This window comes from Antedon bifida, chromosome 7 (assembly GCF_963402885.1).
Source record: "Antedon bifida chromosome 7, ecAntBifi1.1, whole genome shotgun sequence".
In the NCBI taxonomy this organism is placed as follows: domain Eukaryota; kingdom Metazoa; phylum Echinodermata; class Crinoidea; order Comatulida; family Antedonidae; genus Antedon; species Antedon bifida.
Window position 1 is genome coordinate 25,931,479 of NC_136232.1, and position 27,339 is coordinate 25,958,817.

At 33.6% G+C, this 27,339-nt stretch overlaps 4 protein-coding genes across 8 annotated transcripts; 2 read left to right on the forward strand and 2 right to left on the reverse strand.

Moving 5' to 3' along the window:
• Positions 1 to 1,515: 1,515 nt before the first annotated feature.
• Positions 1,516 to 10,515, forward strand: LOC144847411 (uncharacterized). Of its 5 annotated transcripts, none has more exons than XM_078703756.1 (9): positions 1,516 to 1,548; positions 1,598 to 1,661; positions 2,029 to 2,509; positions 4,235 to 4,740; positions 4,996 to 5,133; positions 5,391 to 5,933; positions 7,284 to 7,679; positions 8,426 to 8,762; positions 9,271 to 10,515. In XM_078703756.1, exons 3-9 carry the CDS (start codon positions 2,038 to 2,040, stop codon positions 9,888 to 9,890), a joined length of 3,012 nt encoding a protein of 1,003 aa, XP_078559882.1. In that variant the 5' UTR covers positions 1,516 to 1,548; positions 1,598 to 1,661; positions 2,029 to 2,037; the 3' UTR covers positions 9,891 to 10,515. The 5 variants fall into 5 exon arrangements, with proteins under 5 accessions (XP_078559882.1, XP_078559884.1, XP_078559881.1 ...); XM_078703758.1 differs by having other exon boundaries at positions 1,520 to 1,661; positions 7,284 to 7,345; positions 7,418 to 7,679; XM_078703755.1 differs by having other exon boundaries at positions 1,520 to 1,661.
• Positions 10,516 to 12,467: 1,952 nt separating this feature from the next.
• LOC144847455 (proteasome assembly chaperone 1-like) lies at positions 12,468 to 16,075 on the reverse strand. The gene is made up of 6 exons (XM_078703832.1): positions 15,705 to 16,075; positions 15,152 to 15,252; positions 14,665 to 14,876; positions 14,138 to 14,336; positions 13,692 to 13,828; positions 12,468 to 13,126 (listed from the first exon to the last, which is right to left on the reverse strand). The coding sequence occupies exons 1-6, from the start codon at positions 15,797 to 15,799 to the stop codon at positions 13,052 to 13,054; spliced, it is 819 nt and encodes a 272-aa protein (XP_078559958.1). The 5' UTR covers positions 15,800 to 16,075; the 3' UTR covers positions 12,468 to 13,051.
• A 300-nt stretch (positions 16,076 to 16,375) lies between these two features.
• Positions 16,376 to 17,326, reverse strand: LOC144847463 (histone H2A, embryonic-like). The gene is made up of 2 exons (XM_078703848.1): positions 16,830 to 17,326; positions 16,376 to 16,606 (listed from the first exon to the last, which is right to left on the reverse strand). Exon 1 carries the CDS (start codon positions 17,247 to 17,249, stop codon positions 16,839 to 16,841), a length of 411 nt encoding a protein of 136 aa, XP_078559974.1. The 5' UTR covers positions 17,250 to 17,326; the 3' UTR covers positions 16,376 to 16,606; positions 16,830 to 16,838.
• A 1,420-nt stretch (positions 17,327 to 18,746) lies between these two features.
• On the forward strand, positions 18,747 to 27,048 carry LOC144847733 (uncharacterized). Its single transcript, XM_078704236.1, has 6 exons — positions 18,747 to 20,053; positions 20,523 to 20,596; positions 21,195 to 21,307; positions 22,126 to 22,318; positions 22,585 to 22,716; positions 22,984 to 27,048. Exons 1-6 carry the CDS (start codon positions 19,230 to 19,232, stop codon positions 23,994 to 23,996), a joined length of 2,349 nt encoding a protein of 782 aa, XP_078560362.1. The 5' UTR covers positions 18,747 to 19,229; the 3' UTR covers positions 23,997 to 27,048.
• Positions 27,049 to 27,339: the final 291 nt, after the last annotated feature.

Sequence of the window (27,339 nt, forward strand, 5' to 3'; positions counted from 1 at the left end):
CTGAGAGTTGAATCCTGACGAGACGAGTCGTCTTGAGATAGCGTCGGGCGTAGTTTTTAGGTACGTCGGCGGGAGAACTTTAAACATGTTTAACTTTCTCCCGACGAGATGAGTCGTCGAGATGAGTCGTATAACGCGGTCTGTATTGGCCTTAAAAAAACAATGTCAAATACTATTTATAGAAGCCAATAGACTTGTTTAAAGATGTATTGTCCCTTTGTCAAATTCCAAAAAAATTAAAAATAAAAGATTTTGAAAAAAAGTGGGTCATTTTGAAGTATCATAATAGTTATTAACTTGCACCAAAAATTAGTCGAAAAAAAAATCATTTAACTGAAATACAGACGTTTTTTGGTTCAAAAAATAACTTTGACTTCCAGTCAAAGTTTTCGATCAAAACATATCTCATAATGCAACGCGCTTATTTGGCTACTCTGTATGCATAATCATAAAACTTCCTCGCGATCTGTGTGAGAACACCTTCTCAACCGTGACGAGTTGTAAACAATCCTAATTAGCATCATGCATAATGTATAATCATGGTTTGAAATCTTTGTTTACTTTCGCTCGCGATGATTTTCCAGAAGAAATGTAATCAAGTTAATTTAGCTGTTAATTACGTAAACTTGTTGTTTTTGGCTCGAATTTTCGACTTAAAGTGAATAACTTTAACATTACTTTGATATGGCCAATTTAAATTTAGAATATTCTGACCTTCACCTTCATTTTTTTGTGTTTCAAGGGACAATACATCTTTAAGAGAGTTCATTAAGATGAATAAAATTATGATTTTTTCACTTTTTTGAATCTTTAGAAGGTCGACTGTATAAACAGTGCATACACATATTGGATTTAAATTTCTTCTTTTTTTTTACAGGAGAATTTTGGCACGTACTGAATAAACCAATAACAGAAATGAATTATAGGTAAATTATATTCACATTTAAACAGTAATATTTCAATGCACACAGTACTATTGCAAATAATATTATACAGATATTGCCTGCTTTGATGTTAAATATAAGATTTGACATCCCCGAATGATATTTTGTTCGATGGAATAATATTACCTTGTATTCATTTATGTTGTTGAAAACCAGGCAATTTAGTCTTCATCATTATGTCATTCTAGAATTAGATATTATATTAAATTGATTTAATGTTTTATTTATACATACAATTACTGGTTTAAGAAAGAAAAAAAGGGGCCACATATAAATGTAATTTGTAAATAATATGAGCTATAATCGATAGTTCCATGATTTAAAAACACAGTTCTGCTGCAATGTTGCTGCTGGAAATACTGTAATTAATTTTTGTTTTGTATCAGCGGCCGCATAAATTCAACTTGTGAATGTGCGGCGTCCAAAACGAAATCTTTCACACAATAAACATGAAAATCTCTCTAAAATTTATATTATGGTACTAATGCAATATATTTTGATGACGCCCTCTATAAATGACGTCATACGCTCGCCTTCGCCGCCGCCTCACATTTTTTTCATGGCAGCGCATATTATAAACAACGATCACCATAGCAAGTAAACAATGGCATCCGACTCGTCGTAATGAGGTCGTTGTTTAGGACCAAATACCTATGGACAATGTGTAAAAAACACTGATTGATGAATAAGAATAGGAAGCTTCATATGAAATCTAAGGTTTGTATTGTTTTTATGGATTATAGATAAAATTACAATAAGCCTAGCCTAGGAGGCCTACTAGGATAGTTTTAGTAGTAGTTAGGCGGTAGAGAGTTTAGGCTAGGCTAGCTAGACTATCACTAAAATGATGGACGGATGTGTATATATAGGCCTAAGAAGAAAGCCGTAGTCGAGCCAACTAAGGGGGTATCCGGCCTAGGTAGTTGAAGGCAGTGACACTGACAGTACACATGTGGCCAGCCAATGACATGATAGGCCTACTAGGGGCTAGATAATATTTGCATTAGGCTATTATTATTATTTTCTATATTTAAATAAAATTAAATATTTCATTTTTGTTTTTCATCGGTTTTTTTTTCTGTAGAAAGGTTAGATGAAGATGACAAATTATGAAGGGGCAGATTCATTCTTTGATATTGATACCCATGACGACTCGCCTGCTGTATTAAAAGGAGAATATAAAACTATTTCATCGCCAGTAACAAGAGAAAAGACTTTAATAAACTCTCCCATTCACTCTCCAAACAACATGTCTAAAAAGAAAGGAACCCGTAATTACTACTCAAGGTCAAGATCGGGGAGCAGGTCACCATCAAGATCACGATCACCATCCCCGGATAATTACTCAGACTCTTTTGATTCGGAAGATTCAGCACAAGACTCTCGGCCTGCATCCATATATGGTAAAAGTAAGACAGTAGGGAAGAAAAGTAAAGCGACTACGAGTAAACGTACAAATAGTGGCTATAGCCAGGATAGTAGATATAGCCGGGATAGTAGATATAGTCGGAGCTCCAATGTCACAAGCAGTGGCTATGGCAAGGCACGCAAAACATATAGTACAGGTAAACTATTGATTGTTATATTTTTATTCACATCACATATTTTATATAGGGTTTTTTAAAGCATATCATGAAAAATATAAAGAATTAAAATTGATCAGCTAATTAGTACAAAAAATTTGATTATAAATATTCCAATATCTTTTTTTAAATACATTAAAATTCCAGATTTTAATCTTGCTTTATTCATGAAGATTATAATTATTTTTCAAAACTAAAATTGTCATTTTTTTTTTATCCTGGGAATGTTTGTTTCTTTTGTGACATTTCATCCGATTGGTTGATATTCATGGTAATTATTCTGTTTATTTTGCATGTTTTTCATTCAATTTGTCATTTTGAGTATATTTTGTGTTTTTTTTTATTATTTCTATCCACCATTTCCATTAACATTTCATCTATTTTTATTGTTTTATTTATAAAACTACTGTAAAGCTCTGTCTACACTATCAAACTAGTTTGACAAAAAAGTGTGATGTGCCCAAATATGGTAGTGATATGCTTAAATATGGTAGTAATATGACATCATCATATAACATAAAATCAGAACTCCATAATATGTCTTTGGCAACTTTTAAATCTTCACTATAGAAAACATATATGTATTAACCTTTTTGCCTTCACAATTGTAAATAGTTTTATATCTGTTTTCTTTCTTTTTGTTTTTCTTTTATATTTTATTTTTGTTGTAAATATGTTTACTGAACCACTTTGGAAATCAGTACATTTGTATTTAAAGTGTATTTCAGTTTAAAGAAAGAACAAATAAATAAATATCCATATATAGGCACATCACATTTTTTTGTCACATAAAGTTTGATAGTGTAGACAGAGCTTTATTCCCATAATTTTCTATTACATTTTTTTAAATGTTATGCACAATGGACACATCAACCCCCCATACTTATAGTTCACCATAGAGGAGTTATTCCTCAATGCTTATACCAGTTGAAAGTGGCTTGGAAGAGCCATCATAACCTTAAGTTGTCGTTTGAGGAGCTATCATACATTTTCAGCTTTGCCACTTTGTTATCTTGTTATATTTATCAAACAGACATGTAAACATTAGCTTAGCAACACTCCATTGTTTACAAGCTTTGCTGTAAGTGCTTAGTTGACATCTAGTCACAAATTAAGTACCATCATTTTATCAGCCATTAATAAATTACTCTTCTCACAAAATGCATATCAAGTATTACATTATGTTAACCAATGGAATTGAATAAATCAAAAGGATCGATATATAAGTCTACCTTAGTAATGATATTGTGTCAATCAATAAATTAAATTGACAGTCCATGTGCAAACAATTCTAACTAAATAAAATCACAAAAGAACAGTTTACATTTAAGAATAGGAATTTATTTCAAATGCATTTTTAATAATACTGTCGTAACTCAATACTGTTATCTATTATTTTTTGTTTATTAACAAAATTAATATGATTGTATACATAGTAATTTGAATATAGTTTTGCTTTTACAGTACAGTATCAACATTTTAGTTCTATGAATATTGTTATTTATTATTGTTTGTTATTAATTATTATTTTCATTATTACATTTACCTTACTGAATCTCTCTGAAAGAGACCATATTTGCTGCTTGTTGTAGGGAAAATCAATTCACTGCTTTGGTTCCAGTTTGTTTTCAAAATAAATGAATAAAATGAAACTTACCAATATTACTTTTGATTGTGTTTACTAAATAATTTTTAATTATTTTGCAGCAAAACGGAATACTAAAAAAGGTAGCAACAAAGGGCGTCCTAATAGCATTGCGGGTAACGTTACTCCGCGTAATGTCAACGAAGTTACCAAACGAATGCTGTCTGCTAAGGGACATACAATCAATCGTCTTAGGAGCGAAAATGACGAAGTAAAACAAAAATTCGAAGAGTCAGTCCGTGAAATACGGCTTCTAAAACAGCTGCAAAGAAAACAAGAGCGTGCGTTAGACAAGTTTGAAGGCACGGAAAGCGAGCTTCCAGAACTTTTACGCAAACATAGTGCGGAGATTGACTCGTTACATCAACGTGTAAGAAAGTATAAAGATAGAGATAGGATGAAGGATAAACAGTTGAAAGAACAACACGAAGAACTTTGTAAATTACAAGCAGATTTGAGAAAAATGAAGAAAGTTGCCGGAGATAAACATCTACTAGAAAGAGACTCATTACAACATAAATTAGAGAAACAATCGGAACACATTTTTGAAAAGGAGAAAAGAATAACTGTAAGTACTGCATTCCAGTCAGGCATAATGAAGCTAATATTTAAGATGTCTATTCACACTCAGATGAAGTCTGGGTGTGAATAGACATCCTAAATTTGACCTTTAGAATGATGGTATCTCTCAATAATTTTAAATGTAATATTATTCAATTTCACTGTACCATTCTCAGGCAGATCTGAGGTGTATTAGATGGGTTTCTACATTTTTTGTGTTCCGCACTAAATGATTAGTCTTCTCTATTACTGTACCTTCCAGGAATTGGAGCGATATATAGAAAACGTACGTAAAAATCAAAATCATCATATGAACGAAGTTAAAACTCGGGAACAAGAGTTGAAAGGTCAGAATGCGACTTTAGAGATGGAGAACGAACGATTACAAGTGCAACTCAGGGTAAGAAAATCGCGGGAACACAAACATATGTGATGTGCCCATATATGGAAATGATGATGTCATATAACTACCATATTTGGGCATATTAATACCATATTTGGGCACATCACACTTTTTTGCCAAACTTGTTTGATAGTGTAGACAGAACTTTAGGGAAATTGATTGAGTGAAGCTAGGTTTTTAATAATATCAGAAGAATCTATTTTAAACATCTATCAATCCTTTATTATTGCAAAAGATGTATATTTTCTTTTTAGGAAAAAGATAAAGAACTGGATATTAGGAACATTTACAGTCACAGAGTCATCAAACCACCTGCGAAATTAAAAACCTCAAAGTCACCGACGTCACCGAGACATATGATGGTTGATAAATCAACGTTGACGGAAAATTTGGTTCCGAATCCACATCCACCAGAAGCGCCGAAGAGAGCTTCTTCCGCTGAAATCCGTCAGCAGATTTATGAGAAAAAGACGGTAGAGAAAGAAAAGAAAGCTCCCGTAGAAGAAAAAGCAAAAAGGGCGCTTCCCGTTGAAGAAAAGAGAGAGTTAAACGAACATGAACTTATTTTACAGCAGCTGGACTTTGGTATTCAACTGAAAGAAAAAGAAAAGAAAGACGATCAAGATGACGTGATGAAAAGTTTAGCAATGGCAAAAAAACGTAGAGAGGAACAACAACGAATAAAAGAGGAAGAACAAAGGAGAAAGGAAGAGGAGTTAGCAAGAGAGAAAGAACAAGAAAATAGATTAAAAAGAGAAGAAGAAAGGCTAAGATTGAAAAAGGAAGAAGCCAATCAGGTTGGTACAATAACATATTCTTTTAGATTGTGTTTTTTTTTAAACATCAAACAGATTTGATATCATTATCAGGTAAATTGTGAACTAACAGTAACAGTAAGTTTTTGTCACCTACAATTTGTCACAATCACCAAGCACATGTCGAATGTAGTTTGTTAAACTATAATTCTGATTTATTCCTGGATTGACTATAAATAAATCATTTGTTTCATTTTGATTGCATATTATAATGTAAATGTACAGTTTGTGCATATTCTTACCACAGTAATGACATGTTTACAAAATACAAGAGGAATACATTAATGACTGTTTCCATAGCAACATCATTTTCTACAGCTTAATACACGCAAAATGGTTATTTTTAATCAAAACAAGGACGTCACAACTTTAATATGAAAACATCTTCATCTAAATTAAGAACTTGATTACAAAATTAATCAGAATTTCTTGTTTAATGTGTGTATAATGTGTGCTATAATAAGTAGAAGAATTAAATGTTTTATTTATACTGAAGGGAAAAATTGAAACTTTTGATCACCACCTTCGTCAAACTGTTCCTCTACTATTGCAGACTTCTTCAGCAGGATGACCCGTTTTCACTGAAGAAGTCTGCAGTCAATAGATGAAAATGTTTCAGTGTTGGAATCAAAATTTACATTTATTCCGGTTACAATACTATTCACTAACATAAACACAGATTAGCTTTCATGTTTTATTATATTAAATTCTTAATTTCAATATTATTTTTTTTAAATATTGATGTTAAAACTTAATATGCTTATTCTTATTTGTTTCATTTATGTAATTTGTTTTTAAAATTTCTGTTGTAATGTTTCACTTAACTAACTCTAACATGCTTCACAATTTCTAAAGGTCTTCTTTGTTCTTCTAATTGTTTAATACTAATCAGCCTCATTCTCCATATTGCAAAACCTTGTACCAGAATGCAACATTCTGAAGTCATATTAACTTTCAATTCACTGCTGTTGTTATAGCATTGTTATAGCACTGTAATGTGATGACATTGGGCCCCTTAAGCTTGGTTCCCACTAGGACATAACGCAAGGACGTAAACCGCAATGCAAGTGAGTTGACCAATGACAAGCAACAGTTCAAATGATCCATCGCTTTTGATTGGTCAGTTGTTTGCATTGTGGTTTACGTCCTAGTGGGAACCAAGCTTTTGCCCTACCGAATGCAATATGGAGAATTTGAGGTATTTTTCAATCTTTGTGATACTTCTTTCTTTCTTTAATATTTAACTTTAGCTTATTTGATCATTTTCACTTGTTTTCACCACTAATTGTTTGTCACGCTTGCACATGTTTTGTCTCTTTCATTTTTCATCAGGGTTATGTACCATCATTTGCCTCTATTAAGAAACCCAGTAATCTTGCTAGGCCTCTTGCACTCAATGCACAGTCTATGGCTCAGCCTCCTCAACAAGTACTTAAAGTCAACGCAAAGCCTCTTGCACTCAGTAGCAATGCACAGTCTATGGCTCTTCCTCAACAAGCACTTAAAGTCAACAAAAAACATCTCACACTGGGTAGCAATGCACAGCCTATGGCTACTCAACAAGCACCTAAAGTCGACGCAAAACAGATAAATAACTCAGTAACTAAAAGAAATTCACCAGAAACGAAGCCATCTTTGGTGAAGAAAGACAAACCAAGCTGGTTTAGTGAGATAAAAACAATAAATTCAAGCAATTCTAACATGGTACATAATATTTCCTACGACATGCTGTTGTTATTTAATAGAGAGTAATCTGTATAGTAATTTCTGTGTGTTTGCACTTTGTGTTTACTTTCATGTGTTTTTATAAATTTTATGTAATATTCTCTATCTGCATATATATCATCTTGATCATTATACTATTTTTTAATTTTGCATACTTACTAACTATACATTAATTTGATAACATAGTAATGCATGTATTATCAATGTTTTAGTCAATAATTTATAGTCTAATAATGTAATAATACTGTAGATAAAATTTCCAATAATTAATATTATTTTATTTTTCATTTTCATACAGCAAAGACTTGAAGAAGGTATGTTCATATTTCTTGTTTTTTCAATTATAAAAATGACAAAATAGAATGATCCGTTCATTTATAACATTATATCTAGTTTAGTATATCAGTGTCTGTCTCAGGGGCAGATCCAGTGTGTGCACTCCCCACCCCAACCCAACTTTTGACAGCTAAAAATGATGAACTGCTTTTTGACAGCCTATTAATATTATATGTTAGCGCTCCCCCATTTAAAAAAATCCTGGATCCACCCCCCAGTTTTTACCTTCCCTAAAGCTCTGCCTACACTATCAAACTAGTTTGACAAAAAATATGATATGCCCAAATATGGTAGTGATATGACATCATCATGTCCATATATGGGCACAAGTTTGATAGTGTAGACAGAGCTTTAGATTCTATGTATTTAGCTGTTTACATTTCTGTTCTATTCTGCACTTTTTCTTGCTAGACACTGCTGCAAATAAACCCAACTCTTTTCCTAAAAATTCATCTTTATTCACGACGTCTGATGATGATGATAATGTCCCATATTTTGGCTCTATTAAGCCAAAGAAAAATCAGAACTCCTATGCGGTAAATAGCGTGCGAGGTCTACAGGAATATTCGGAACGGAGTTCAAGCGCCGAGAAAAGGAGCAGGCCGCTTGGAGGGAAGGTGCTTGGAGAGGAGACCACTCAAAAGCCGACTTACAATTCAAGTACATTCTCAAATAATGGAAAGGTGTTTGGGGAAGAATTCAATCAAACGCCGATGCACAATGGAAACAATGCAATAGCAAACAACAAAGGTGAAACAACATTGGGGATGTATTAATTGATACTACAGTACTACAAACAATACTACATTTACTGCAGTATTGGTATTGTTTACTGCAGTAAAATATGTAATGATGTATTTGTACACTGTATTTTGTAATCAGTGTACAGTACATTTCTAAATTTTCTACTGTTAAATACTTCATGTTCCCTGCACACATAAAGCATGCTTCATACTCTTAAGCTCTGTTCACAATATCAAACTAGTTTGATGTGCCCAAATATGGTAGTGATATGCTCAAATATAGTAGTGATATGACATCACGTTCATATATGGGCACATCACATTTTTTTTGTCACAAAGTTTGATAGTGTAGACAGAACATTACAACCTATCATAGAAATAGACTCTCACTTTTAAAAGACATTTGTATTTCATTTTTAATCACTCCAATAATACCTTTTTCTAACTTTTGTTGATGTTATGAAGGATTCAAAATGTTAATGTTAAACAAAAAATGTTGTTAAATTATCTTGCAGAAAGAAAAGCGGAATTGGAAAGAGTGAATAGAGAGAAAGAAGAAGCTAAAAGAAAGAAGGAAGAACTCTTAGCAAAAATGAGAGAAATTGATCAGAAAAACGAGAAACCAGAATCGGGTAGAAGTCGCAAAAATTACAAATTCACAGATCCAGTTGAGAATTTGCACAATGGTCGGCCGTCACATGGGCTAGGTTCTACAGCCTCATTGCAAAAAGATGATGATGAGGATCTCGCATTTGGTAGCTACGCACCGACGTTCAGTAAAGGAGCTAGTACGAAAAAGAAACCTGATAAGCCAGTTGCTAATGGGTACGCGAATGATAAGAAGTCGGACTTGCTTGCTAATCTATTTAGTAAAGGAGACTCAAACGGTTCGTCCGACAATGACGATGTACTTAGCTCCAGCACTAAAGCAAAACCAATCAAGGATAAAAGTGCGTTTCCATGGGATAGTGGCGTTGATAGTGGAAAAGAAACTGGTGGTGTCAAGACGGGTCGAAGGGCAACAGGGATCGATAACTCCTTATTTGGTGCTGAAAAAAAGTCTCCAATCATCGGGAAATTAGCAGTAAATGAGGTCGATGATTTTGAAGACGACCTCGAAGAGGTTCTATTATAATTAAATATTTCAATTATTATAATAAATAAATCTTGATTACATAATCACCTTGAATATATTGTTCATAAATTATTATTTACAAATTCCTATTTTATGGTATTTTTTAAATTTTAAAACTTGCTAGATGTTCATTCAAAAAATAAATACAGAATGTTTTTAGTATGCCATTGTAAAATAAAGCTAGACTATCTAAATGTGTAATATGACCTTTTATTTAGTAGCTAGGTCATCTCTTTCAGAAAGAACTTTAAGAATTAAAAAGCCTTGGTGGAATCCAAACCCACTTTTCAATAAATTGAATACAGTATATGTATCGATACACTATAATGAGAATTGCATAGCATCTTAGTCAACCTGGGGTTTTACTATGTTATGTCCAATTCGTAAAAAATGTATATTTGCCAAATGTGTCTATACAGTAAGTGGGTGTTAAGATGCATATAATATGTGTATATTTGAACTTAGATGTGTCTATTTGAACTTATAATATGTGTCTATTTGAACTTATCTATTTATCACAACCAATCCTTTTGTCTGTAAAATTATCTGTACATACTTAATACATTGTACATTAATAATAACTTAAATTAAAAGTGGCTTCCAATAAAGGTATGGTTTTTTTAATCTTTTATTTACATTTGCAACAATAACCAAATGAAAGAATATTGAATTGTTTATTTTATTGAAAAATACACAAAACAGCTTTACAGAATCTATACACATTATCAGTAGTGACTTAGTGGAACATGTAACATCATGTCAATCAACTGGTTACACAGAATCTATACACATTATCAGTAGTGACTTAGTGGAACATGTAACATCATGTCAATCAACTGGCTACACAGAATCTATACACATTATCAGTAGTGACTTAGTGAACATGTAACATCATGTCAATCAACTGGCTACACAGAATCTATACACATTATCAGTAGTGACTTAGTGAACATGTAACATCATGTCAATCAACTGGTTACACAGAATCTATACACATTATCAGTAGTGACTTAGTGAAACATGTAACATCATGTCAATCAACTGGTTACACAGAATCTATACACATTATCAGTAGTGACTTAGTGGAACATGTAACATCATGTCAATCAACTGGTTACACAGAATCTATACACATTATCAGTAGTGACTTAGTGGAACATGTAACATCATGTCAATCAACTGGTTACACAGAATCTATACACATTATCAGTAGTGACTTAGTGAACATGTAACATCATGTCAATCAACTGGTTACACAGAATCTATACACATTATCAGTAGTGACTTAGTGGAACATGTAACATCATGTCAATCAACTGGTTACACAGAATCTATACACATTATCAGTAGTGACTTAGTGGAACATGTAACATCATGTCAATCAACTGGCTACACAGAATCTATACACATTATCAGTAGTGACTTAGTGAACATGTAACATCATGTCAATCAACTGGTTACACAGAATCTATACACATTATCAGTAGTCACTTAGTGAAACATGTAACATCATGTCAATCAACTGGTTACACAGAATCTATACACATTATCAGTAGTGACTTAGTGGAACATGTAACATCATGTCAATCAACTGGTTACACAGAATCTATACACATTATCAGTAGTGACTTAGTGAACATGTAACATCATGTCAATCAACTGGTTACACAGAATCTATACACATTATCAGTAGTCACTTAGTGAACATGTAACATCATGTCAATCAACTGGTTACACAGAATCTATACACATTATCAGTAGTGACTTAGTGAACATGTAACATCATGTCAATCAACTGGTTACACAGAATCTATACACATTATCAGTAGTCACTTAGTGAAACATGTAACATCATGTCAATCAACTGGTTACACAGAATCTATACACATTATCAGTAGTCACTTAGTGAAACATGTAACATCATGTCAATCAACTGGTTACACAGAATCTATACACATTATCAGTAGTCACTTAGTGAAACATGTAACATCATGTCAATCAACTGGTTACACAGAATCTATACACATTATCAGTAGTCACTTAGTGGAACATGTAACATCATGTCAATCAACTGGTTACACAGAATCTATACACATTATCAGTAGTGACTTAGTGAACATGTAACATCATGTCAATCAACTGGTTACACAGAATCTATACACATTATCAGTAGTCACTTAGTGGAACATGTAACATCATGTCAATCAACTGGTTACACAGAATCTATACACATTATCAGTAGTGACTTAGTGGAACATGTAACATCATGTCAATCAACTGGTTACACAGAATCTATACACATTATCAGTAGTCACTTAGTGAAACATGTAACATCATGTCAATCAACTGGTTACACAGAATCTATACACATTATCAGTAGTCACTTAGTGGAACATGTAACATCATGTCAATCAACTGGTTACACAGAATCTATACACATTATCAGTAGTGACTTAGTGAACATGTAACATCATGTCAATCAACTGGTTACACAGAATCTATACACATTATCAGTAGTCACTTAGTGGAACATGTAACATCATGTCAATCAACTGGTTACACAGAATCTATACACATTATCAGTAGTGACTTAGTGGAACATGTAACATCATGTCAATCAACTGGTTACACAGAATCTATACACATTATCAGTAGTGACTTAGTGAACATGTAACATCATGTCAATCAACTGGCTACACAATTGTCCCTTGATAACATACAGTACCAAGGCTGTCTGATGTTTAAATAGTCAGGTTTTTTTGTATTTGTTTATTGTACAGCATTTACTTTACAGTACATACTATATCAGCATTTGTCTTTTTTTTTATTTCAACTATTTTTAAAAAGGGTAACCCTTCCAGTTTAGCTCAGTGGGTTAACTGATATTCAGGGGCCCTCTTTAATCAAATTAAAATACATTGGGACACCCCTATTAAGGGGACACTTGTGAAAGAAACGATAGATATTTTATTAAGGGGACACTTGTTGGGTACAAAGGTGTTACCTAAGGGGTTCTACTGATTGTAAGGACATTTTTATCCTAGGAGTAGTATTACTGTATCTCTTATGACTTATGAAAATTATATTTAAAGCTTGCGTTCACTATGTTAGTTAACGCTTGCGTTCACTATGTTAGTGTTTTTTTTTCAGGCGGTTTTTGGTCATGTGTACAAGTTTATTGTGTTCAGGTGAACCTCTACAAATTTCTTGAGCCTGTCCGATGCCTCTGGTCCAGGCTGAAAAGAAAGGCAACCTTAAATTAAGACTTTACAATATTGTAAATGGTGAAGGGATTGCGGGACGACTTGGTGATTACTATACAAAGCTTTCTAAAATAACAGTCTTTGTCATTTTGTTAATCCCATTAATAAAACCAATTACTTGTACATCATGTAGTTAACATCAATTGTTTTTAACCACTTTCAACGTACCACCTTGTAAAAATAATCACCAGCTTTTGTCATATGTTAACAGATTAATACGGTTGGGCCTTTTTTTTTATTATACAGTAAACATACACTTCATGTTTGCTGGAATAAGTTCAGGCTAGTGCCTATTATTAGGTTGTATGTCTTGACTTAAGTCCCTACTTAAATTGATTAAACTAGTTTAGACAGAAAATTCCGATAATGTTCATTCTGCACTTAACATTAGCTTTGGCTATGACCATTGGTCAAATCTTTCATTAATGTCAATTTCAGTTTAGATTTTATTATTATTATTATTATTATTTGATCTATATATAGTACCGACCAGACTAATTTGCCACCCAGGTGAAATATTGAGAATGAATAATTGTACCTGTACAAGGTGTTTGACAGGTGTTGCACTTAGCACTGGCTGGAATACTTTCATAGAGTCTACGTCCACATGTGGTGAGTCAACGAAAGATACATACAACACTGCTGCTATGGACTGTATCTGACAGTGATTAAGAACTGCGAGAATGGGAAAAATATATACTTATTATAACACACCTGATTGTATTATTGCAATTTGATGTGTTTATTATGCATCACATGCCAGAAAGGTATATTTAACTCGACTCCATTTCATTAAATAGAGCACTCAATCTTTCAAATCATGAAATATTCTCACCATTCAACTAATAAACATTCATTTGTATACTGTAATATTGAAAAACTAACATTTTAGTTCAATTATGTAATAATCGTAAATACTGCATAATTGTGTTGCTTTATTTAATTTAAAAAATAAATTATTTTAGCAAAAATTCTTTTACATACTTGCAGCTGGTAAGCCGCTCACCATATTTGGAGATTCCAAGAATGGGCTCTGCGGTTTTGCCTTATATGCGGTAGATCGAAGCGCTCTTAAAAATGGCGTTGGTAACTCAGACACTAGTCGGCTGCTCCGGTATTCTGTTACTAAACTGGATGATAACACAGTGACATACAAGTTCTCAGTCTTAATGTTTTCAAACAACTAATATGAAAAGGTATAAAAAAACAAAAGTGTGATGACTACTTACACTGTATTAATAAGGAAAGAAGTTTGTTCAAAAAGCTTAATGGGAAGGGACCAAAGTGTTCATTGTATCCATGGCCTGTACATGTATGCCACCCCAGCTTACTGAAAAGAACTTTAGGATTTATAATACTGTAATACAGTTCATAGACCTTACCATGCAAAACAGAAGTTAGTTTTCCTACAAATAACTAGTGGTTAGGTCTAAGGTCTAAACTTTATTTACATAGTTGTACTATACTACTACATTAATAAAGATAAAAAATGTCCCGTCCGTGTTTATCACCTGTTCTGTCCATGTAAATGATTGTTCAGGTGCAACAGTTGATTTGCATAAAACAACCAGAACTTCTGGACTACTTGCGATTCTGTGTATATAACATGTTTTATCTAAATCTGCTTTCTGACTAAAACTGTTTTTATCCAGATTGGTCATCCCAGTTGAGAAGACGCCAAGAATCTCGGGATCTTCTGGTAGTAAGTATGCTTGGCAAAATCCTGTAGAAAAACAATGTCAGTATGTACATCAATATGAATGCATAGATTACTGTACAAGGGTTATTAGGCTACTACCTTTACTTGCTATGTCATAGAGCAATGGTGGTTTTTTTGGGCGTATAAGGTGGCCAAAATGAACGGTGGACGATCAGGTCACTGCATATTTTTTATCATCTCTTTTTTTTTAGGTAAAGGAAGGGACTCAAGCTGTCTGGATGATGATTAAATAGGTTTCAAACATGAAATATATTTATGCAGTTCTCATGTGATCATACCTACAGCTTCTGCGCCAACAGCCACTACTAAGACACTGCATGTCAAACGGTTACCGTCCTCAATCTGTTTTCGTATGGATGGACACCACCTTAACACAGGTCTGTAATATTAATTAAGACAATCTGGTTAAAAAATAAGCATATACTAACAACTCTCCCGGTAATCATGGGAATCTCCTCCAGATATAAAATCATACTCATGTTTACTACAGTAATATAAATTCTGCCAATATCTTTAGATTTTTAAATAGCCCCCTCTATTGTTTGATATATTTTTCAAAATGTTATAGCACCCTCTATGTTATGGATCTTTATCTTACTTTATATGCACTTGTGGCGCGCCATACATTATATAGTACTGTATACAGTATTGACGTTCCATACCCAGCTAGAGTACAACAAGCCACTACAAATACAGTGAACAGTGCCTGGTGGTAGGATAGCCTAGGCCAACTATTGGACATGGCCTGGCACATGCCTACCGAAAACAAATACTGTACTAAATAGGCCTAGCCTAGCTAGGAATTAAATACAACAATTGAGCCTAGCCTACAATGTGGATTCGTTAAATTCAACATCATCTTCTTCGTCATCAACAGCACGTGAAATTTGTCTAACAACATCACCAAAATATGCAGCAGATTCCATCTCAGACCGACTACTCGGTTCAGTTTTTTTGCTGAATCAGAAAACCCCGCTACTGCTTTAACGATCTTTCTATGGAAGGCGAATGTCGTTTATCTCACAGCAATCTCAATTACACGATTTATTTAGGTACGGTTGCTGTTTGGTACACAGTACAGTATTAGGGTTTTACTACCATCACCAGGGTAATATATAGTGTTTGTTTACATGTATTTGTTTGTTTACATGTATTTTGGATTATTGTTCATTACTGAACCAACCTATACCCTGTGGCATTCCATAGATATCTGAAAGACTGCCCTCTGTAGTTTTACCTTTTCAATCGTCGCGTGTGGTCGTCAGGGGGAAAACCCAATGAAACACTACTGTACTGTATATGGGAATTAATATACAGTATATGTAGGTATTTATTCATAAAAACACATAAATACAGTAGTACAAACAGAAGGCAGCCAACGGCTGAACAATTCTGCAAACAACGTATAGTACGAAGTAAAAATTCAACAGAACCTAACAACAGTTTAGCCTAGGCCTATGTAATGTAAACAGGAGTTAAATGCACAAATAAAATTGAGAACATTTCATATAAAAACCTTTTATTAAAAAGTACATACAATAAAAGTAATATTACAGCGTAAAACGACCAAATAATGTATTCATACAGCCTAGTAGGACTATATATAGTTATTTACTTTTAGCCTGGTGTAGTGCACAGTGAGTAAGTAGTAAAGGCTATATTGCATTGGCCAATCGAACTACTCCATTTTTGTATTTATTGCACTGCAGCTGAGCACGAACAGTTCTTCAATCCTGAAAAATAAAAATATTTACTAAATCAGCACACGTGCAAACTAGAAATGATATTTTAATATTACAGTATATTTATAAATTATCATATCCCTCCCTGGTAGGTACGATGCCTAGCTAGGCTAGTATTAGTATTTAAGTATAGTTAGTAAAAAGCTTTCAAATCTCTTTTGTCATTTGGTGGCCCTGAAAAGGGCCGTTTGGTTTGAATTATTGCTGGACGAACCTAGAATGTTTAGAATTCTTGGCTCTGGCTGGATTTGCCACCTTTTCCTTTGGCAGCAGCAGTCTTCTTGGGCAAAAGAACAGCCTGGATATTTGGTAGCACACCGCCTTGTGCAATGGTTACACTGCCGAGGAGACGGTTCAACTCTTCATCGTTACGGATGGCAAGTTGAAGATGACGAGGGATGATTCTGCTCTTCTTGTTGTCACGGGCAGCGTTACCCGCCAACTCTAAAATTTCAGCCGTCAAGTACTCGAGCACGGCAGCCATGTAAACTGGGGCACCAGCACCAACACGTCCAGCATAATTACCCTTTCGCAGGAAACGATGGACTCGACCGACTGGGAACTGTAATCCAGCACGGCTTGATCGGCTCTTGGCCTTTCCTTTAGCCTTTCCTCCTTTACCACGACCAGACATTTTGTAATTTTAGTATTATTGAAATGAACGACACGACAACAAAGCAGCTTGGTATTTGGCGAACGAATAATAACCACGTGCTTCCGTCACGGGTATTTATAGCATTTTACTAGGCTTCAGCGCGTACGATGAAATGTCCAATCACAATCAAGGCTTTATAAGGGGATCCAATGAATGGTTAGATATGTAAATTAGCAATACTGTTCGCGCGATTTTTGGATATATTTTTTTGAGTTTGAACTAAAATACAGGGGTGAAGGCCTCGCTCTCCTCTCTGACTGATAATATAAAATATTAACGATAAAATCGCTAAAACATATTTATAGCAGTAATAACTGCTGCTATATTTTGAAATAACTACAGTATATTATTTATACTTTATAATCTAATTTAATATTTGTGCATTTTAATATTTATTATTAATAATGAATATTTTCCTCATAATTGTAAATTTAGTTTAGTATATATCATGGACCGGGACTGCTGACTCTTGTAGTTAATTCAGTTATAGTAATCTTGTTTATTTAGCAAATTCAGTTATAGTAATCTTGTTTATTTAGCAGTCCCTGACAAATTCATTTCTGTATACTGTATTTATATTATGGTAATAGTTCGTCAAATGAAATATATAAATATGTATTCCTGTACACGTGAAAACAACCCCCCCCCCCGTCCCCCTCTCTCTTTCTCTCCCTAATGTAAATAAAACCCATTAGAGCTGAGCGACAATTGGACAATTGTCTACTCTTTTATTTTAGATTTGTTTTTAAATTATTCTTAGGAGGTGGCGCCGCCCAGTGCTATATTATTATTATTACTACAGTATTACTAAAAACCCTCACTCATTCATTATAATTCTAAAGTGTCGGAAACAATAGAATTGAACATAAGAGGAATCTAGACCACAAAATGACCACACCCAATTTTCTTATTCAAATAAGTAATTAAACATATCTTTCAGAATTTGATCTAATTGATATTTCAATGAATATCGGGTCATACTAAACTACGCCCGGTAGGCCCGGTAGGGTTTTATGATATAAAATGTTATCAAGTACATGCAAACATTATATTTAATGTTATTGTGATATTTATTTGTACTTTTTATACATTTTTAATTTGAAAAACTGTCAAAATACTGATTAAATTTATTCCGAAACTGAAGACCGCCCTCTGTGATAAGTGATTTTTTTTTTTTTGTGGCGTTGAACGTTTAATATACCGCCATGGTTTAACAATATTTTAACTGATTTTAACTCGTTTGTGGAAAGAACAAAATATATATCAGTTGAATTTACCACTAAAGCATGTTATTAAAATGTACTGTACGTCATTTTATAGCATAAAACCCTACCGGGTTCTACCGGGCGTAGATATAGTATGACCGTTCTTATCTCTTTTTAATTTGTTTTTATCTAGCGACCTTTGACACCAACATCATGACATTCGAAAATAAAAAAAAAATTTGCTTGCGAGTGTACTTTTGTGTGACGGAATTCTCTGGAAAATATATATATATATCAATCAATATTAGTATTTCAAGAAGCTTGAAGATCCGATACGTTACTGAAACAACTATCCATTTGTTGTTGACAAAATAAATGTTTATTTAGTAAATATAAGATCTTATTCTTAGTTTAGGCCTGCCTACTAGACGGTGAACCGCCTAGACGGGGCCTAGAATATCTCCTGGTAATTTAGGCCTTTTGTTAGGCCTCTAGCTAGTGTAGTAGTATAAGTAGGTGCTTCGGCAGGCTTGGCCAAGTAGGGAAGGCCTACTTTCATCCGCATCCCAAATATGAATCAACTTGGAGGCCTAGGTATACTACTAGCAGTACAATATATATAGCGGAGCTCGCAGCATTGAACCGTCCATGGAGGTATAATACCTCCATGATTGAACCCTGTGTCTGTTACTTAGTTTATACAACTGAAATATTTATATGGCAGACTCATCGGAAGACTTATTAAAAAATAAAAATGGCAAAAATTAATAGTGGCGAGGATAAACCTGTAAGTGTAAATGATGAAATGCAACTGGATGAGGATGAAATGCAACTGGATGAGGATGAACAACAACAGCGGGGGATTCACCAAGTTGAACAGACATTCGATCAAACTTCTGTCTTCATTGAAGAATGTGAGCCAGTCGATTTGTTTGGTGGCGGACCAAGTGAGCTTGGTCATGACAGCGAACGTGGGCTGACAGATCATACATATTCATCTGTGGATACCGAGGGTCTAGGCCTAGGTTCATTTGATCAACCCAGTACATCTACCACCGTTCACAATATAAAAGGTGGTTTTATACATAATACAATATCCGATGATCAGATTCAGATGCAAATCAGTTCCTTTGAGCCTATGCCTGACAATATTCATGGAGCAACATTAACTGTTGAAAATGACAACCCTCACACAAAAATGCGAGAATTCAAACGTTACGAGTGCCAATATCAGAATTGTCAACGCTCGTACAGCACGGCGGGGAATCTTAAAACGCACCATAAAACACACACGGGAGAATACAGCTTCACTTGTAAGGAGAGAGGTTGCGGTAAAGCGTTTCTCACATCGTATAGTTTGAAAATTCACATACGCGTTCACACAAAAGAGAAACCGTATTCTTGTGAGGAGAAAAATTGCACCAAAAGTTTTAATACTCTGTATCGATTGAAAGCCCATAAACGCTTACACGAAGGAAACACTTTCAACTGCGATTCTGAAGGATGTACAAAGTTCTTCACAACGTTGAGTGATCTTAGAAAACATATCAGAATTCACACTGGTGAAAGACCGTACAAGTAAGTATTATTATAACTTCTGATGATGCATCTCTTTTTATGTCATAAAGACAAGGTACCGCAACTTACGTACTTACTTCTAACTAGCTCTCTCAAAGTTTATATATATTATCTTTTTTCCTTTAATGAAATAAATAATGTTAATAATTGAGTTGTATAATTTAAAAAGAATTAATTTAAATTTGATTGATTTCATAATTATATTAAGGACAGTTAACTCTCCCAACTGGATTTTCTGGGAACTGGAAACTCTCCCAAAACCAGACTTTTCTAAAAACACATTCCAAATACCAAACTTTTCGGAAGGCTATAAGATCAGCGCAAAGGTGTCTGGTATTGGGAGATTTTCCTTTATTTCAATTTAATATGATTTTTTTATAAGAATTATGTTTTTTTGTGTTAAAATCTGTGACAAGTCATAGCGGTTTATTTTAAAATTTTAAGTAGTTTGTTTTTGATATTTGTTTAGATGCGAGTTTGATAGCTGTGGGAAGGCCTTTAATGCAAGTCACCATCTCAAGACACATGTACGCACCCATACAGGTATTTGATTACAATCAGGTTTTAAAATGTATACAGTAAGAATGAGTTTTGGGACGTTTAATTTAACTGTCATGGTTGAATACCCACAGTGAACTTACTTCTGCTTCGTCTACTGAAACAGCTTGCTAATACTAATAGTAATACTAATTGAATGGAGAAATAATGCTAAAGCTCTGTCTACATTATCAAAGTTTATGTGACAAAAAATATGTGCCCATATATGGACATGATGATGTCATATCACTACCATATTTAAGCATATCACTACCATATTTAGGCACATCACACTTTTTTGTCAAACTACTTTGATGTAGTATAAACAGAGCTTAACAATAACCATCTTACACCAGGGAGTTGTTATTGTTAGCCTAGACTTACAGTACCTTCCAAGTATCCTGAATTTTAATGTGTTCAGTATTTGTGGTATAATTATAGGCTCATTTTAAAACCAATTCTTCTGCAATTTAAATATTTCCAAAGACTTGAATGTGTATCTTTAATGTTAGGGTTGGTTTTCTCTGAGTACAGTATTTTGTGCGTGTATTTGAGTAAATTAAATCTGTTATTTCCAGTAAATAATGATTTTTTCTTTTTTTAGGGGAAAAACCATTTGCCTGTGCTGAGGATGGATGCCAAAAATCATTTACAACGCATTATAGTTTGAAAAACCACAAAAAAGGACACGATAAAAGCAAAGACGATCAAGAGGATGTAAGTACAGTAGAAGCTATCCTTTGGAAAACCCATATTGAAGCTCTGTCTACACTATCAAACAACAGTGTGATGTGCCCAAATATGGTAGTGATATGACATCATCATGTCCATATATGGGCACATCACATTTGTTTGTCACATAAAGTTTGATAGTGTAGACAGAGCTTAAGGGGACAATTTACTGTGAAACAAACAAAGGGAATTTTATGTTTCAACACTATCTATTGCTAACCCCTATTCTATGTACCCCTATTAAGGGACCACACCCCTATTAAGAGACCACACCCCTATTAAGGGAACACTTCACTGACTCCCCTTTGTTTGGTTCCCTTTTAATAAAGATATTCTACTTTAATTATATTTATCTGATGTTTCTGTTTGTATGTACTTTGTGTGTTTTCTGGGAGATAAATGGATATAAAAATACCAATGGACAAGAAACTTTACTCTCAAATGCCTTATTCTTCTTATAGGGCATTAAGATGTTTGATGTAGAAAAAGCACTAATAAACAATTTACTATTGTGATTTACTATTTCTATATTGCAATTTGTATACGAATTGAAGTTTAACATTTCATCATACATTAAAGGCAAAAATGGAATCCGTTAATAGATTACAACATAAAACAAACAGGAACAAATCTATGAGTATAAATTAAATATATACAAATTACAATTACTGTACATCTCAAAAATTCACTTATTACAAGTTTTCATACATGCATATGTGAACCTTGAGAAAACTCGAGAGAGAGCTTACTGAATGTCTTCACTTTCTGAGGATCGTTTTCATACTACTTTTTATTTTACACAGAGTGAGAAAATAATGAGTGAACAAATAAATCAGCAAGCCAGTGTTGCAATAGCTCAGTTACTTAAAACCATCAATGAACTTGGAAACGACCAGCAAGGGGTCACCATCAGGTCACTAAGCACCAACGAGGCTGTGGCATCCACCGTTCCAACTATTACGGTACCAACTGTCGGTATAAGCGTACCACAAGCTGGTATGTAGGTTTCACATTGTTATGCTCATTTTCCATTGGTTCCTTTTATTTAATTGTAATCTATATTTGAACATGTTAATATAATATATACAGTAATAATATTATTTCACAATTGGGTCTTCGTACAGTAGCACAATATAGAATGTAAATTACTTGGTAAAATACCTGTCCCAGTGTAATGTAATGTTTAAAACATTTCTGCTTTGATACCCCATATACCTGTACTGTATTTGTTGTAATTAAGTTGTGTTTTATCTGAATTACAGTAACACAATCTGGTGTTAGTCCATCGACTATTACAGCGCCACCTCCCATTATCATGATGCCATCTCCTGGTATCGTAGCATCATCTCCAGGTATTGTGGTACCATCTGCTGGTAACACAGTCCAAACTTCAGGTAATTTGCAGCTACAGAATGCTACTAATTAACTATTAATTAATGACTTAAAATGACTTCTAATTCTGTGGTTAAGCTGTATCTGTTTTCAGAGTGGTTTGATAGAGGAGATTCTTGCCTACCATTTATTGTGTCAAAGTCCAAATCCTGTCTGATCCAAGAATTTTTTAATTCTTTATTAAGAGACTTTGTTTATCATAATCTTTAAGCTTTATTCAATATAAATTTAATTAATTAATTATTAATTTAATTGATCATTTTTATTAGAAACATCGTCAGCACCTTCGATTCAAGTTGAGGGAGGACCTAAGATAGTGGTAGGTAACACACAGTCATCTGCAAACCAGTCCCAAAGCATTGTAATACAGTTAAATAATGGAGCAACACCTACTAAACTAATCATAACACCTGGAAACTGCAGAGCACAAACAGAATCCCAGAATGCACCTGTTATACAAGTCCAGGGAGGCAGCAGCGTGATCCAGGTCAATGGAAATTCAGGAGTTTGTAGCCATGGTCATTCAACACAGCCGCAGATTCAAATAGTAACCGGTAGCGGCGCAGCGTGCACACAGCAGTCCACTGTTTTGACACAGCTTACTCAACAACAGAACCATGTTGAACTACAATCAAATTCTGTTTGTAATGTTTTTCCAACAAAGAATATCAACAACCATTCGGGTGGTAGCGAGACCGGTCAAGTTCCTGCGAGCATATTCCAACATCCTGACCAACAGGTAATCAACACTGTCGATACGCTTGCGTCAACTTCATCAACAACGCTAACATCAAACTCAGGATTAGTTGATACAGAAACCGTACAAGTTCCGTCAAGTATATTCCAACAGTCTGATCAACAGGTAATCAACACAATCAATACACTTGTATCATCGTCATCAACGGCGCTAACATCAAACACAGGGTTAGTTGGCAATGTATCATCTCAAAATGTTTACCATCCAAACTTTATTATGCCAGACACAATAAATCAATCAACATCGCAAGAAAATACTTTACAAGTGGGAGAAGACAGTCAGACATCTCTAAACCGGTTTACGCAGGAGATAATGAACGACATAATGCACCAGAAGGGGCGACAAACTTCACAGATTCCTGATGATCTGCCGTCAATATCATCATTTGATTCAGAATTCCTTAAGGATCGTATGTCCACGGTATCTTGTTCAAATTGCAGTTGTCATTGTAGCTGTCCCTGTGATTGCAAAGATTCCAGGAATACTGTGCCAACAACTGATACACCAGTAACATCTGTAGCTTAAGTAGTCGTACTCAAGTTGAACTGAGACATCAGTAACTTCTGTAACTTAAGTAGTCATACTTAAGTTGTACTTACTGATACACCAGTAACATCTGTAGCTTAAGTAGTCATACTCAAGTTGAACTTCCTGATACACTAGTAACATTTTGAGCTTAAGTAGTCATACTCAAGTTGAACTTACTGATACACCAGTAACATCTGTAGCTTAAGTAGTCATATTCAAATTGAACTGAGACACCAGTAACATTTGTAGCTTGAGTAGTCATACTCAAGTTGAACTTACTGAGACACCAGTAACATCTGTAGCTTAAGTAGTCATACTCAAGTTGAACCAAGACACTAAAGTAAAATCTATAGCTAAGTAATCATACTCAAGTTGAACTGAGACACCAGTAACATTTGTAGCTTGAGTAGTCATACTCAAGTTGAACTTACTGAGACACCAGTAACATTTGTAGTTTGAGTAGTCATACTCAAGTTGAACTTACTGAGACACCAGTAACATTTGTAGCTTAAGTAATCATACTCAAGTTGAACTGAGACACTACAGTAAAATATATAGCTAAGTAATCATACTCAAGTTCAACTGAGACACCAGTAACATTTTTAGCTTAAGCATGTTAAATTTAGAGACAGCATTTGTGACTTTTGGCCTGGGTTTTATTGCTCAAATCATTTGCACACTCACTTAATATATTGGACTGTTAGTGTTAAATATGTTGCATGTGATAGTACTTACTTAAAAAACGTGGACTAAATATTAATATCTTTGAAAGACATTCTATTCTTCATGTACTTCTTAACATCCACATTCTCCTTTGATAGCTTATTCCCTGTCTACACTATCAAATTAGTGTGATGTGCTCAAATATGGTAGTTATATGACATCATCATGTCCATATATGGGCACATCACATTTTTTTGTCACATAAAGTTTGATAGTATAGACAGAACCTTAGTAGGCCTACTGTTTAACCAAAGCTGTTGTATATTGCTGAAATACTAACATATTTAAAAGACAACAACATGTACATTTTCTATACTGGAAAGTTTTTTTTTTCTTCTGAGAAATAATTACTGTTACCTTGAATTTTAATTAGTATATTATATTAATATATTTTTGTTATAGTTTAAAATGCACATCACTTTTGTTTTCATTTTAAGGAACTTCATCAATTTTAACTTGCATAACCAATGTTATAGTTTCCTTTCATAGCCTGTCGTATTATGCACAAACTATTTTATAATTTTATAGACAATTTAAGATTAGACACAATGTTTCTATGTACAGTAATGTGGCATATTGAATGTTAAATATCAAACTAGCGTACTGCTACATTTTTTGGTAAGATGTTTGATTGCAGAAAATTGATGTTTCCTAAAATGTTATCAATAGAAAAATTCAGAGTTTCTATAAATTGTTAAGAAAATGGTTTAGTGCACAGAGTGTATGTACTGTATTCTTGTGATATTGATAACAATAATAATAATAATAATAAAATCTTTATTTTAAAACGGAGGCTCGTTCACAGCAAAATGTGTTCTTCCACGAGGCCGTATGAAAGAAATAAAACTACAATATCACAATTATCAAACTGATAAACAATAAATCTTGTATTGCACTGGTTTCCATAAAAAGAGATACTTTGGTGCATTGTTATGACAATACAATGATAATGACATCTTTTAATTATAATTTAATGTTTTTATGTTCATGTTTTATTACATTAATTTAATTATATTTTTATTTAATATATTGAATTGATTATTTTTATCCATTTTATTTTGAAGATTATTTTTCCTTATATAATTGTTTTGTTAATAGTATACATTATTGGTTCACCTTGCGGGTTAGTAGTTATTGTCACGTTTTATCTTATTAGGAAAAATTGGTTTTTAAGATTATTCGTTCAAATTATTAGGATAAAAATTATAAATTGTTGTTTCTTTCATTATTTTCTGTCCTGATGGACACTTCACTACACATTTGGAAATCAAATTATCTAATTAATATATTTATTTTGTTTTTTTTGTGTCAATTATGCTTTCATTCAAAATTATTGAAATCAAATTTATATTACATTTTGTTATACTCTATTACTTGTAAATAATTTAGTGATAGACACTTCACACTCTAGAGACAATATGGTAAAATTATCTAATTTAAATTTCATATTTCATATGGTTTTTTGTCAACTATGAGATAATATTGTTGTACTTTAAAAAAAAAATAAAAAAGGTCCATAATGTAGACAGATCATGACAGGTTCATGCCCTAATATGGACAAATTATAGCCAAATATGTGTTGCTTGTAGCCAATGGGTTGCTTGTAGCCAAATATGGGTTGCTTGTAGCCAAATATGGGTTGCTTGTAGCCAAATATGGGTTACTTGTAGCCAAATATGGGTTGCTGGTAGCCAAATATGGGTTGATTGTAGCCAAATATGGGTTAATTGTAGCCAAATATGGGTTGCTTGTAGCCAAATATGGGTTGATTGTAGCCAAATATGGGTTACTTGTAGCCAAATATGGGTTGCTGGTAGCCAAATATGGGTTGATTTTAGCCAAATATGGGTTGCTTGTAGCCAAATATGGGTTTCTTGTAGCCAAATATGGGTGCTTGTAGTTATTGCGCTTTTGATGCCACAGTAAAAACAAAACAAGCCTGGATGTTTTAATTTCAGCTTGGGATTATGGTTAATTGAGTACAGTAGTTGTAGTAGTATCTTGTCATTGTACAATCTACTCTGTGTCAAAGGTCAATACTCTGTGTCAAAGGTCAATACTGTAGAAGAATGTAAAGAAAGTTTAATTTAATGTAGATAGACTTATGCAATAGTTAGTTTGATTTATCTGTATATTTGAAAATTGAAATCTACTGTGTCCAGTGTTGTTGTTGTAAAAGTGTTGGAAATTTTTCCAAATAAGTAATTTGTTTTAATTATCAAAATGATGGGTTTTCAATGATTATTCCATCAAATTTAATAAATTGAGAATGCAAGTAAACTATTCAAAGAGAGATCAAAAGATCAAAAAGTTTATAAATGAAATTTTTTTAAAAAACAATATAGTGTATTAAGCGCTGTGTACACTATCAAACTTTATGTGACAAAAAATTATGATGTGCCAATATATGGACATGATGATGTCATGTCACTACCCCCGTCACTACCATATTTGGGCATATCACTACCATATTTGGGCACATCACACTTTTTTTTGTCAAAGTAGTTTGATAGTGTAGACAGAGCTTTACTGTAGCACAGATTTTGATCAGGTAATATATTTTTTTTCAATTTCCATTTTGGTGAGCCACTTTACAGTGATTCATTTCGCTTTTTGG